The sequence below is a fragment of the Boleophthalmus pectinirostris genome, unplaced genomic scaffold, assembly GCF_026225935.1.
Source record: "Boleophthalmus pectinirostris isolate CB_2022bp ecotype Guang Dong unplaced genomic scaffold, ASM2622593v1 HiC_scaffold_14, whole genome shotgun sequence".
Lineage (NCBI taxonomy): Eukaryota > Metazoa > Chordata > Actinopteri > Gobiiformes > Gobiidae > Boleophthalmus > Boleophthalmus pectinirostris.
Window position 1 is genome coordinate 19,298,426 of NW_026571047.1, and position 15,115 is coordinate 19,313,540.

The following is a 15,115-nucleotide window of genomic DNA, read 5'->3' on the forward strand; positions in this document are numbered from 1 at the left end:
AGTCCGTATGCGGCGCAAAAGTCCGGTATCACAGTTTAAGTCACGGAAATGGGAAATGGTCGTAATCCGTTTTTTCCGTTATTCATTTAAACACAAAATCGAAAACTGATCCAATTTTTTTCATTTTGTTTTTAGAGACAAATAATGAAGAAAACAGTTGTTTTTCATTTTATTATTTTTGGATTTATATTGAAAAACGAATGAACGAATAATACACGGATTACCCTTCACCAGAAAAGTTACACAGTGCACCTTTAAAGCAACAAATAGTGGCGTTGATTTCACGTCAAAAGTCCGTTGAACTTCCATGTTTTGTTGCGTACGTGTCTCCGGGTGTCCCGCAGCGTCAGGCGGGTGCTGTTATTCTGAGCTGGGGGAGGCAGCAGAGTCTATGTCATCATTGTCCAGTTCGTTTGGAGATCCGGACTGTCCGCCTTTCACCCTCTTCCACTTCATCCTCCTGTTCTGGAACCACACTTTCACCTGGAACACAGCGAGGAGACACTTCGTTCACTACAGGGAAGGAACGTGATGAAGTAAAAGTATGGTTTAGGCGTCTGTATTTTACTTAAAGGTTGTATGGAGGATTTTTTTTGTTTTGTTTCAAATTGTCAATGAAAGTTTAAAATATCATTACTGAAATGCAGCAGCCTGGTAATTATGTTGACTAAAAAAAAAGAATGAAAATCTATCAACTGTGAGGGCAGATAAACATCAACCAATAGATAACAAGGCTACCTCATTTCCTATTGGCTGTTAGATTGTCAAACTCCCTATGTTTCTAGTGTAACTGACTCGCCGTCGCGCAGGGATTACGTGGTTTATGCGACGGTTCTTAGAGGCTTTTTCAAACTGTAGCTTCCTCGCAGTTCGCACAAAGTTTGTTGCGATGGCGGACGAGAATCCACGACCAGTTCGCTGCGAAAGAAAGTCCGTTTTTGAGGTCGCTGAAAGAAGAAGAGAAGGGGAAAAGGAGCAAAGCCAAACTGAGGTGATTCTTGGAGATCTCTTCCAGCGATTGCGTGAATGAAGCAGACACAGGGTCTAAAAACTGACGTGTAGGTCGCTAAATTATTTCTAGACAGGTCACTTCAACAGTAATTCTGAACATGCACTGGCTGTAAACAAGCGTGATTTCTAGAGTAAGGAGGCAGGAAGAGATGTTTCTACTAAGGGAGCTGTGGAGGAGGAAGGTGGTGTCACACATGCACAACATTTGAAAAAGGACTGGCGCTGTATTTCTTTTCCCTTTAAAAAATCCTCTACACAACCTTTAAGTAGATTTTAAAGTGGATATCTGTTCTTTCCACTCCACTGCATTTCTGAACAGGACTAAAAAGTAAACGTATTTGACCTGTTGAAAAGACTGAGTGGGTTGTTTTTAAAATATTTGTGGTCTGAGCAAACAAAAATATACAAAGAAAAACTGCTAAGAACAAAAAAAAAAAGATCAATTTAGTTTCTGTTTCCACATAAAATCTTCATTTCAATCACTACATTTCAAACTTTATTAGATCTTTCAGTGTCTCTCAGTAACAAATCTGAGTATTTCTTCCATCCCTGATTAATCAGGAAAGACAATAAAGCGCATTTTTGTGTTTTAAAAATGTGAAAATTAGTTCAGTAAAGTGTTTGCAGCAGCCCAAATGTATTCCTCACTTACCTAATACATTCCTATAACATCCAAATTCTTCGCTGTAATGACTTTGTAAGCACTTTTCATAACTTTCTGTACTAGCCAAAGATAATTACATGAAAAAATCTGTTACAGACTCTTTAACTATTATTTCTGAACAGATTTTTTTCTTGTACTATGATGAAATACTGATGGAACACAAAATTCTAGCTATGTGTTTTATATATGAAAAATAAAACACCTCCTGTACAGAGCCCTATACGTAAACAAAAACTTTTAATGTAACTTTTCTTTTAAAATACACATTACATTTATTACATTTAACATTAGCTATAGTGTTCCTGTTTCTGGATTTAACAAATGTGCCTAAAAGCGGTAAGAAATAAACACGCAAATCACTGCAGTTCTTAAAAAGTTGAGACAATAAAGCGATTGAGTAAGCTTGTTTTCTTCCTTTCGCTCGCTACCTGATACATGAGTTTTGTGGTGCTTTTGTAACAATATGTACAACAGTCAGCAGAAAAACAGACAAATAAAGTCTGTTAAATCTCCTTCATCGTCCTGAGGAAACAGACTCTGGCTCTGGGTTTTTGGCTGGACAGAGACGAGAATTCACTGAAAACGCAATTGTCTGAAAAATACATCCATGCATGATTTCAAGTTATGGTTCAGGATAAAAATGTGCATCGCTAGTGGATTTAATAAAGTTAAAATCCAGGTTACTTGAGCCCTGAATATTGTTTACAGCAAATTATAATATTTGTTGTTAACATTATGGGACTAAATGTTGCTGATGTTCAATTTATTTTCTATTAGAGCTGGATATCATTAAGAAGTTGCCGATACGATACATACCTCGATACATAGGCAACGATACGATACATATCTCGAAACAGTGCATTCGATACGATATATTTCAAATTGATTCGATATGGTTCAATAAAATAAAGGCTAAATCATGTCTGTGATACTAAAAGTCTTGGTTAAACCACTTCTTGTGTAAAGTTCATATGAAAAACAAACATTTTAATCTTCAAAACTGTGAAAATGTCAAATGTGTCGCATAAAAGAGTTTCCTTCCACTGAACAAACAACAAAACTGTAGCACTGAAACAAAATAATTTAGTAAAATATACCAAAAAATACTCTTAGTGATATACTGATACAGCAGCCCATGATATCGATACTGTATCATCACATTAAAGGACATGATATATCAATAATTCGATATTTTTGGATGCCCCTATTTTCTTTGTTGCTATGTTTGTCTCTATTTTGCTGCTGCTGCTGAACCTTGAATTTCCTTTGGGATCAACAAAGTATCTGTCCATTTGTCTATCTGTCAGTTTGTCTATCCCATATTGGCTTCCGCTAACAGGCAGAATAAACAAACAAGTCCATGCAGTAAGTTTAATAGAAAAGTAAAATGACTCTATGTTACTAAATGTACAGTTTATAGATAGAGAAACCAATAACTTTAAAATGCAACAAATTTTAAAATGTATTCTTAGTTGGTCAATCCGCCGCCTGCTGATTGAAAAGCCGGCCGTTGCCCAGGACGACGCAGGATGAGTTGGAAAAAACCCCAGACAGGCTGCAGAGGGATCGAGAAGTGAGGATGGGACCGGGATTTGGGAATGTTTCGGGAATGTCTGCGTGTCTCTGTACTTGTGTGTGTGTGTGTGTGTGTGTGTACGAGTGTGTGCGTGAGTGTGTGTGGGACGGGACGCCTGGGAAACGCATTTAGGAGCAGACAGCAGCAGTATGTGTGGTCAGTGTGTGGCAGTGTGGCCCGGGACCGGTTGGGGGAGGAGGAGGAGGAGGAGAGGTGGAGGAAGAGGAGAAGGAGAAGGGAGAAGGGCTACATCCGAATGTTAGAATATACTGTACGACCACAAAGTATGGAGCGGAAATTTACAAATTGCTAGTTAATATGGTGTAACAATTCTGGAAAATTTTATTCCTAATTGCGTATAGTCAGGTTGAATTTGGTTGGGAATTATCTTATCAGAAACCAGAAATATATCCTATTTATATACAATTAAAATCTACTCAGCAAATACATTTAAGTGTCAAATAGTGTTGAAGATATTTTGTGTTGTAAGCATCACAATTTGATAAAAATGCAAAAAGACATATTTTTTAAAAGGTAGGGCATGTCATTTTTCGTCACCTGTTTGGCTCCTTGGATATATATATATTTTTTGTTGTGCCTGAAATGTTGCAGTATGGCTTTAAACTCATCTAGATTTATTTCATTGTGGCAGTTTTCATTGCTAAAGAAAATAAAAATAAATGCATTCTTGGTGAGTTTAAGCTGCCATACTGTGGAACATTCCAGACAACAACATCTCCAGGGCGTCCCCAGGTTTGACTACCCCAAATTTAAGACTTTTTTAAGACCTTTTTAAGACCACTTAAATGAAAATTAAGCCCAACATCGCACCCATTATGTGGGCGAAAAACACCAGATCTATTCTAATAATGACCATTACTCACTGCTTTAAGTAACAAAAAATACCTTTATTATAAAATCTCATTCAGAACTCATTTATAGTCGTATGCACTGCTTGCAAAATGGCCAAAAAATAATTTATAACAAAGAACTAACCTGACAAAGACAAACTAACATTTCACATAGTCTTGTCTCACATTGACTTTTAAAGTGTTTCAACCATTTAACATTTTCAACAACAACAAACTGTTTTTCACTCTACTGATTATTTACTCATTTCCGCCGACGCCAAAAACCTTATTTGGCTTATTTGGCGTTCATTCACGTTCCATGATTTCACATTGTTGTTTTTGTTCCTCCCTCCATTTAACATCGCACTGCAGCCCGGTTGAGTATATAAAAATATAGGCTGATGAGAAATTTAAGACCTTTGTGAAAAAAATAAGACTTGGACAACATAATTTAGGACTTTTTAAGACTTTTAAGACCCCGTTGCAACCCTGATCTCAAAGAAGACAAGCAGGTGATGGACCCTCCCCCAGAAAAGTTACATAAGACACCTTTAAATGTAACTAGTTTTTTCACCAGTACAGAAATGAGTTGGAGGGGAAAAAATCGCTATAAGAATATGTGAAGTATATAAACCCATCTTCCTCACCTGTCTCTCTGTGAGGTCCAGGTTGACGGCGATCTCGTAGCGCCTCAGTCTGGTCAGGTAGTTGTGGTGCGTAAACTCCGCCTCCAACTCCCTCAGCTGCTCTTTGGTGAAGGCCGTGCGCTCCTTCCTCGCCTTACAGCTCGAGTCCACCTTAAAACTGGAATCCTGCAGGTCTAAACAACAACAACAAAAAAAACTGTAAAAATAAAATTGGGAAAATATACGATTATGTACATTTTCACCTTTTCCTCTAACATTTTTAATATCTTTAAACTGGTAAATGCAAATGTAGTAGTGGTTGTAGTGTAATTATATTATTTAAAACATTTTCAATAGTCTATTTAGTAGTAGTAGTAGTAGTAGTAGTAGTAGTAGTGGAATTAACATTAGTAGGCATATATAGTGATAGTAATACTCATTTACTCATTAAATGCTTTACTCTTACAAGGTAGATTATAGTATTTTCAGCAGTAGTTTTTCTCCTTCCACCACCTCCTGTCACTAATTTGTTTTTAATTGTTTAAGATTTTCTTTCACAACACATTTCAGACCAGTACTCCAAAGACTTTTTAATGAGAGTCCTCGTATAGTAAACGCAGCAGGTTGTAAGTGGACCACCCAACCACATGCCTATACGTACTTGCCCACTCCCAGTACTCCAACTTCTACTGCAATACACATCATATATTTTACAACAATAACAACATACATGCAGTTTTGTCATATTTTGGGGTCGTAGCTTGTCTTGCGTATAGTCCGAGGACACATAGGGAGTACATTAGACGAGGAATGCAGCGGAACATCGTTAAAAAGTCTAACAAAAGAACAAAGGTGACCAGGATGTGTCCAGGGCGCGCAACTGGGAAAGACTGAGTGAGTGTCTGCGTATTTATATAGATATGCACAGTTTGAATGTAGGGCTATGTAGAAATGTACATGATCAGTAAAAGTGTGAGCAGGGTATAGGTCAGGCTATATAGAAAATTGGACACATGTCACTTTTTTTGAAGCAGAATAGAGCTATAGGCAACTGTAGACATTCAACTTTTTTGTAAATATACGACACAATTCTAGTTTTCATTTCACATTCACAGCATTTTTTTGGACCATTTGGAATATTTTTTAAATTTTTATGAGAGACAGTACATAGTCGTTGATTATACAAATTGTAGTAAATACTTTTGTTTTACTATTTGTTCAAATTTTCATTCTTTTCCTGCTGCCATATCCTCTCTCATTAAAAATATATGACATTTTTAATTGCATTTATATTTCAATCAATGTGTAACTAATCAAATATAATTTACTCAATACCCAGTGAAGTACAGTTTTATATAGGCTCCATTTACAGTCGACTTACTCCTTGTTTTCTTCTTCCATATTGCATAAACTGTACTGTACATCTTCATTTGCAGCTATAAATACCAGTGGAAGTAGTTGCTCACGTCTGTCCCTTGTGTCTAAAAGCAGTGTGTTTGGGTAACACTTGTGCATTGGTAGCGACATGAGCCGCTGATGTAATCGCTCGAAAATGGTCCTAATTTGTCAAAAGTGAGAAGTTGTGGTGAGTCTTTGCCAGAACCCCACGCCAGAACGGGAACTGGGAGTGGAGCAGCTAATCCAGATGTGTCCAGACCCACGTGCAGCACTCACAGACTGGAGCACAGCTGCAGACACACGGACGGGAGGGTCCAGGGTTTGGTCAGAACAATGCAATGGAATAATAATGTTTGTATGATTGTATTATGTGGTAGATTTACTCTTAACAGGATAAATTAGCTTCACATTATAACTGTGAGCATGGTAAATACGCCTGCTTTGTTTCCTTTAGATTCCCAAAATTATTTTCCTTTACTTTATTTTATAGTTACTGCTTGAAAATTTGAAAAACACTATTTATCTTTTCACAAAATTCAGGGACTAATGCGAAGTCTGGTCACAATAACTAACAATCACTATCCTGCTAACAGTTAGGGGTGTCTAAAAATACTGAAATATCGATATCTCGTATTGTTTAATGTGATGATACAGTATTGATATCATGGGCTGCTGTATTGATATATCGCCAAGAGTATTTTTTGGTATATTTTACTGAATTATTTTGTTTCAGAGCTACAGTTTTGTTGCTTGTTCTGAGAAAGTAAAGTAAACTCTTTTATGCGACACATTTGACATTTTCACTGTTTTGATGATTAAAATGTTTGTGTTTCATCTGAACTTTGCACAGGAAGTGGTTTAACAAAGACTTTTAGTATCACAGCCACGATTTAGACTTTATTTTTTAGTGAACTGCATTGAATCGATTTGAAATATATCATGTCGAATTGAAAGCTCACTGTATCGAGATATATATGTATGATTGTCGCGCACTTCCTGTTTCGCAGAGGATAAAATGTGTAAGCTGTAATTAGATGCAGACTTCACAGCAGGCTCAGACACATTTTGCTCAACTACGTGGACAAAAATCAGGTATGGCAACTTGAAACGTCAAACTAAAATCTCATTGTGTCTTGCCTAGAGTGAAAAGAAACAAAGAGTAGCATCACTAGCATGCAAATATGGACATGTAAACACAATGACAACATAAACTGAGCCTATACAGTTGTTACCCGACATCTCTTGGTATTTTTTGTATAGATGGATATCAGTGTGGTCCCCATGCATCTCGAGTTCGATTGACATTGCGCAATTACTGTTTTTATTTTTTTCTTGAAACAAAAGAGCTCATTGGTCAGCTATTATTTACAAAATGATAGTTCTCTCACATCTTTGTAAAGTTGAAGAAGCTGAAGAAGTGTGTATTCTGGGTCCCAGGGAAAAACAGTTGGGTACAATGCTCTAATATCCTAATGATTTCACTTCCTGTATACGGTAAAATAAAACAAAAGTCTATGGAGAACACAGTCACAGCACAGTCACCATTTCTTCTGATCCACACGAGCTTCTGTATTTCATCAAACGCAGAGAGAGGAAATATTAGGTGAAGCCGCTCTAACGTCCCTGGTATGCGGAGGCAGGAGCAGGTCTCACGGTGTCCAGGTCTGGCACGGCGTTAGGCAGGTTTTACACATGAACACCTGGCAACCCACACCCTCTCCCTCACAACAGAGCTCCATAAATATGCCACAGCACAGCCAGAGCCAGAGCCGCCCAGCAGGACTCCCTCACAAACATTTGGTCCTTTTTAAAACCAAACCATAATGCACTTTGTCTTCATCAGCGCTCAATCGGAACATAATTAGACTGGTGTAAAAGTAATGGTTTTGATGGATTTACGTGACAAAGCAAATATCTGCGTTTAGTGTTTTTTCGTTAATAAAAAGTTTAGTTTAGTTTGTGATAAATTAGAGACAATGCTATAAATGTCAGATTTTTATTTTTTTTTTAATATTATTTCTACAGATTTTACAGGGAAAAATAAGAATGGAAAGAATATCAAAGTTTTTTTTTATTTAACTCACTAAACCATGCCTCTCAGTAGATTCTTTGTCAATAAATATAATTTGCAAGTTTAGAATCTGTTCATGTATTTCAGATAAATTATAATTTACTATTTCTTATATACATTATTTGTGATTTGAAAGATTTTGTGAAGACTTTTCCCTTTCAAACGATAGGATATTTTAACTTGATTTGGTTAATTGACACAGCTCGAAACCCATTTGTGGTTTATTTTATTTGATTTCACATTTTTAGACCAAACTTATAAAACACTTATTACACATAATTGTACTTTTCAACTCTTCATATTCGTGTTTAGAATTTTAGATTTTAGAATTTACCTGGGAATTAAAAGATCTTTGACCTTAAAAATACTGACTTAGATACTGACTCTGACTTATTTGTGTTTAGAATTTTAGATTTTAGAATTTATGTGGAAACTAAAAGATCTTTGACCTTAAAAATACTGACTTATATACTAACTCTGACTTATTTCTGTTTAGAATAGTAAATTTTAGATTTTACGTGGAAACTAAAAGATCTTTAACCTTCAAAATACTGAAATATATACTGACTCTGACTTATTTGTGTTTAGAATTTTAGATTTTAGAATTTACCTGAGAACTAAAAGATCTTTGACCTTAAAGATACAGAATAAACCTTTGAATGTGAGTCTCTTTCTGAGCACTACATATTTCACCTTGTACTTGTACTTGTTGTAGATATGATACACCTTTTCGTCCGTAGCCACCTTTTTTCACAATAATATTTTTCTACAGGTTTTCACTCCCACACCACTTCCTCCACCCCCACACAATATGATATAACCATCATTTTCCTATTGCACCACTTTGTAAAATTGCCAGTGTAGCACGCAGCTGATATCAGATCCTGGATTGAGTTTCTCTTTTGGCTTAAGTCCACACATTCAAGCCAAACTTAAAGAAGCACGCGCAAGGTATACACTATAGCACTCGCCCATCTGTAAAGTGGAAGCTTGGGGCTATTTTCCTAATTTATGCTGTTCTAACCAAAACCAATAGAGCCTCAATGGTAGTTTTTTTTTTTTTTTTTTTCTAAATTTGGGGTCTGATGTAGTGGTCAGACCAGAGCATGTACTCAGTGGGAGATTGTATTACAGCTTAACGACAGGAAAATGTCAATGGAGAAGAATGCGGGAGGTGGGCTAACAGCTAGTGATTTTAGCAGACGCAGCTTGGCCTGTGTTCAGTGCGTGAGCGAGGTTACAATAAGGTAAGGAGCGAAGGAAGAGAGGGTCCGACATCCCCTCCCCTCAACCTCATCTCGTCCCCTGTCCCCCCTCCTCTCCCCCCTCCGCTCAATTAGAGCCGTGTTGTTGCAGGGGTAATTGGACAAGTTCGGCGTAATCAGTTGTGTTTATACAATGGAGTGAAATGTTAATCACACAAGCTTTGACACGTGAGGTGGAATAGTGAGGACTGATAAACGGCATTCATATATTTTATTTGTGATGTATATTTTTTATAATTTAGTACAATATTGTTTTGGTTTGAATTGCATATGTCACGGGGGTCAAACTCAAATTGACAGAGGCCAAAATGAAAAACTGGGACTAAGTCATGGGCCAAACTAAATATTTATTGACAATTTTCAGCTTCTCTCGAGATATGTAATGTTAAACCTTTTCTTATTAAAATAAATGTTTAATAATAGTTTGTCTTAAACAGTGAATCCAGAACAAACATAATATAAAATAATAACAACAATTTAAATAAATAATGTCTCTATAGTCTATCTGTAGCCGGCGGGCAGCTCTAATACATATTTGATATGATCTAGTGGACCAAATATAATTATATCGCAGACCAAATTTGGCCCCCGGGCCTTAGTTTGACATGTCTGGCATATGGGAATGAGTAAATGGATAATAGTGATTCAGCCCACAGCTTCACGATATAAAAAATTGCTGGTTTATTGTAATTTATTTTTTATTTTAAAAAAAAAAAAAAGCCTTTTATTTCATTTATTTATTTTTTAATTTTTTTTGGTTCCCTATTGCAAGCATGATAACTACTTGGGAGTTTTGAATTGCAAACTATTCTAAGTTTATTAATGTGTGTTGCTGTAAATCATTGAATCCAAATAATACTTAACTTAAATTTGGCATTCATATACTTGCTGTATAACTGCGCATAGACCACTAGAAGTAAATCCCACGCTTTGTCTTCTGTTTTAATTGCAATATAAACTCTGATATTTGACCCCACATACACTAACTCTCTTTAATAAAACAATAGCATGAGTTTCCAGAGGATGCAGGTCACAGTTCGTCTCATTAATCATGAAGTTTTGTATAAGCCTCTGTACAATAAGAGGATACTGCTGCTCCTGCTTTAAGTTTACATACACAAGTGTTTCATTTACACGAGTCACTTCACCCACTCACCTTTAACACACGCATCTGCACCTATAGAATTTCGCTAATGAGTTCTGATTTATGCCGTTACACCCCGGAGTATGATTAGTTTTAATTTGACGACAATTCATAAAAACGTTCTTGTCTGTGTTGCCATGGTAATGCTTTAAAATAAGTGAGTAAATGAGTAAAACGTAATGCATGCAAGCTTAGTGTCGCTTACAGTCAGATTCTGCTTTTTAATATTCAAGAAATTATAGATTATAACTGTTTTATTTTGTGTGTGTGTATTTTTAATGCTATATTATTAGATTTCAGTTTTGTTTAAATCAGATATAAGCATAAATGCAGGACAGGCAATCAAATAATCTCCCTCCATTACCAAATTAAACAAAATCTGAAATGATTTTATTGCATTTGGTATCATGAATTGTGGTGAATTATTGGAAACTGTCATAAATTATGCATCCTTCCTTTGAGATATTACTATAACTTCACTAATCTAATCTAAAAGCAGCTCTTGTAGCTCTAGAGATTCAAGTTATATATTAATAAATGTATTTTTGCTTAATTAAATTGTCAAATAAGTACTACACAAGTATGTCCTGTTTCCTCTCCACTCACCTGTAGCGTCTCTTTTCCTTTTATTGCTGGTTTTCTTGTCCGAATCTCCCGACGCTACACTCTGCGGCGAGTATTCTCCGTCCAGGCACCCCGGCATCCTGTCCACACTGTCCATCTCCGGCCCCACGCTGCCCCCCGTGCCCCCCGCGCCCACCCCCGCCACCGCTCCGGCCGAGGGGGCGACAGGTGCGCACGCCTCTGGACCCCTGGAGCTGAACTGCCACTCCGCCACCCTCTGGTACCCCGCCTGAGCGTCAGTGGAGTACAGTCTGTCGTCTCGCGGGTATGGGGTAGGCACCAGGCAGGAGCTGGGGGTGAAATCCGCAGTGTAGGCCAGGAAATCGGGCTTCTGGTGCAGGGTGAAGGGCGGCTGCGGTTGGTAGGGCGACTGGAGGTTGACCTGTCCTCCCGGGTGATGGGGGTTACGCATGCAGCCCCAGATCGCACTGCCAGGGTGAGCGCTCCTCATGCAGCTGCTGGCCGGTTGATCCATGCTCGAATTCTTGTCAAATGTCCTTTAATTTTCAGCAAAACTCTCCACAAAATTCAGCTGTATTCAAAACTTTGGTGTGTTGCCAGATTGGGATCACAAAAATATCAATCTTATCCCAACTACTTCTCTAAAAAAATCTCTCAAATTATTAATTGCAATCCAAAATTCAAGAGCAGTGCGTTGCCAGATCATAAACTACGCTTTTTCATCTCATCCAAATTCTGACGCGTTGCCAGGTTGTGAAGCTGTCTCCCCTCAATCCTCTCTCTTGCTCTTCTCCGGCTCGCATCCCAGACTGCAGAACTGTTCTCACAACTTTCCCAAAGCCATTCCTGACAAGAGAGCACCTCCTCCTATTTAAACATATAGGTGGGAAAGAGTGGCGAGTTTATGGGGTGTAATTTGAGCTTTCGGGGGAGGTGGGAGGGGCCGGGGGCGGAGCCAAGCCAAGCCGGGCCGGACCACATGTTGCCTGGTGGTATACCCTCCTAACTAACGCTGCATCAACTATTAATCACCGAGGAAATTTTATATGCACGTCCAATGGGCTTTCCAGACGCTTCGAATTTTAAAGGGACACTGTCTATAAAACATAACGTTAGAAGCACCAGCCACGGGAGAATCAAAGTGACAGGATTTCATGTTTTTGTAATTAAGACTTGGTTTGGGTTGATTATACTCATGTTGAATATTCATCATAGTTTTACATCGTTATGTGTCAGTTTGTGGGAAAATGTTGAAAGGAAAAGTACAAAAATACAGGAAGTGGAGCTGAGTTATAAAACAGAATAACACTAGTAATCAACACAGAAAAGTCTGCCCAAGATACAAGGACAATTTACTCACAAGAAGACAGTTTTCTGGCAGTTTAAATATTCATTTAGTCCAATCATAACTATTGTGTAATTTTGTTTTTGCCCCTGTTAACATTATTGTCTCTTCATGTATGTTATACCTGTGGCCCATGTCTAACCAAGAAGTGAAATTCGCCAAAGTAAAAGTAAAGAAAAATAGAAACATTACACAAGATTTGTAATAAAACCTTAAGTATAATTTCGTTTCATGTTTTAGTGAGCTTGTCGTATGCACTTTAAAGAGTTAAGGATCTCTTGGTTTCACTTTGACACCCTGTTCAGTCCTGTTTTTGACACCTTTTCGGGGAAGGTTAACCCGACCCCCCTGACGCTGCACCCTTGCTCCCTATCTGTCCTCTGCAATCTACAAAGTACTTTTTTACGACTTTAGAGAAATACCTCATGCGCGCGCGCGTGTGTGTGTGTAGTTCAGTTTCACACCAGGCCCCACCTGGCTGGTCCTCTCGTGGCTCAGAGGTGACAGGGTTTGTAGACGTTTTTTTGGGTTCGACTGTGCTCCAGCCCAGACTCTGCTCACACCTCTGGAGGGTTCACACCCGAGCGGGACACCATATACTATTTCACACCAATATTTCAACAACACAAGCAGCTATTTCATTATGACAAATGTAGAAACTCAAGGTGTTTTCATTATATTCAGCAATTCACACCGTATTTCAGCTAAACTCATAGTATGGTCAAGTGGAAATTTCAGTACTGTTAAAGGGAAAAAAAAAAAAAGTGTTGAATTATCAGTTTTTTCAAGCATTGATTATATAAGAAATGATGCAATTTGGAATTTATTATAATAGTTGTCAGATCTCATGTTGAAAAATGCAAATTCTAAAAATCTTTGTACAAACTTAAAAACAAAATATTGAAATAAAAAAAATGTAACTTTCTCGGTGAAGGTCACAGCACTTTCTCCATTTCTGCATTTTAAAGATCCACCGTCTAAGTTGTATGTCATCAGCTTGACTCTATAGAGATGTTATTGCTTTGCTTGAAATGTTCCACAGTGGGGCATAAAACATATCGAATTGGCATTTATTGAATTTTTGTTGGTCAAAAATACCTTCTTAGTGTGAATGCATGGGCTTGCCTTTCCACAGATCTGACCTGTAACTGTTCATTGAGATAGATACATTAATGCTACACTGTGGAACATTTCAGGTAAAGCAATAACATCTCTTTAGAGTCAAGCTGATGACATAAAACTTAGACGGTGGATCTTTAAAATGTATTCTTTCAATAATCATAATTAGTATTTAAGGGCCAATATTACCGTATTTTTCAGACTTTAAATTGCACTTTTTTTCATGGTTTGGGTGTTTCCTGCGACTTATATATTAAAATGTTCACGGTGACAATCATGAGAGGCTCTAGGCTTGTGAATCAGTTTTCTGCGCATGTCTCCTGCAGAAAAATAGTGAAATACGCAGTCGAAAACAGTAATCAAACAGGTGAAAGAAACGTTTTTTCTTCTTTATTACGCATTTTCTGGCTGGTGCAACTTATACCTACTATAAAACTATAAATCGCTCCGATTTATAGTCCCCAAAAATACGTATGCTCTTTTCTGATTTTATAATGTTTCCCCATTACAAACATGTCTGGAGTTGTGTTTTGTTTCATTCACACATGTTTAACACACAAACCCTGCGTATTTAGACTGTGTCATAAAGAACACTCAGTTCCACCTTGTTTTTGCTTCACTGTGTTTTTAATCTTTGCTTTGCTGTGTTTTCTTCTTCTTCACCATAATAATGTCTAAAATAACATCCCTGGAATTGCCAATCTCTGCTGAACTAAAAAAAAAAAAAAAAAAGGTAGCTGTTCACTACCAAAAACTACCACTACATGACATCACACAGTGGAACAGAGCATTTTGAGGTTTGGAGATGTAGACAGACTAATAATAATAAAGGACAGAAACATGTGAATGCAACAAAACACAAGTCTGTGTATGTTTTTGAGGCAGAAACAACATTATATCATGGCTAATTTTGTGTAATATAAGATCTTTAATTTACACAGTTTATATAAGTCCATGTTTATATTTAAGTGTTGAATAGAAATGATAGTTCCAGTCTCTTTTACAAATGCCTAAATCCTTAACCCAGCAGTTATGGCTAAGCCCGTTCACCACTGCTCTTGGATCAGCCTCTGAACGAACACAGTCTGCTGCAGTGATAAAAGCCACTTCCCAATGAAGTCATGTCTCTAATACCATTAAAAAGACTCAGGGCCAAAACCAAAACGCGACTCCACTTTCGGCGTATCCTTTACCCCATAAACCCACTCAACCACACGCTTTCATTTTTTACACAGGGGCCCCTCCTCCCTCTGCTCCCCCTGTGTCCTTGCTTTGCTCCGAACTCTCAGAGGGACAATAACATGGACAGGAATCACACCTGTGAAGTAAATATGTGAAAATGTATGCAAAAAGGAAGAAGTCTGTGTAATGAATTTCAATAAAGACGTAATATTTAGGTTAAATAGTCTGAAAGCTTTAAAGTTTCCATATTACTCTGTTTTCTGATCTATGTTAAAATG

General features: G+C 37.5%; 1 protein-coding gene across 1 annotated transcript; it reads right to left on the reverse strand.

Moving 5' to 3' along the window:
* Positions 1-281: 281 nt before the first annotated feature.
* Positions 282-11,931, reverse strand: meox1 (mesenchyme homeobox 1). Its single transcript, XM_055150413.1, has 3 exons — positions 11,213-11,931; positions 4,750-4,922; positions 282-483 (listed from the first exon to the last, which is right to left on the reverse strand). Exons 1-3 carry the CDS (start codon positions 11,703-11,705, stop codon positions 361-363), a joined length of 789 nt encoding a protein of 262 aa, XP_055006388.1. The 5' UTR covers positions 11,706-11,931; the 3' UTR covers positions 282-360.
* Positions 11,932-15,115: the final 3,184 nt, after the last annotated feature.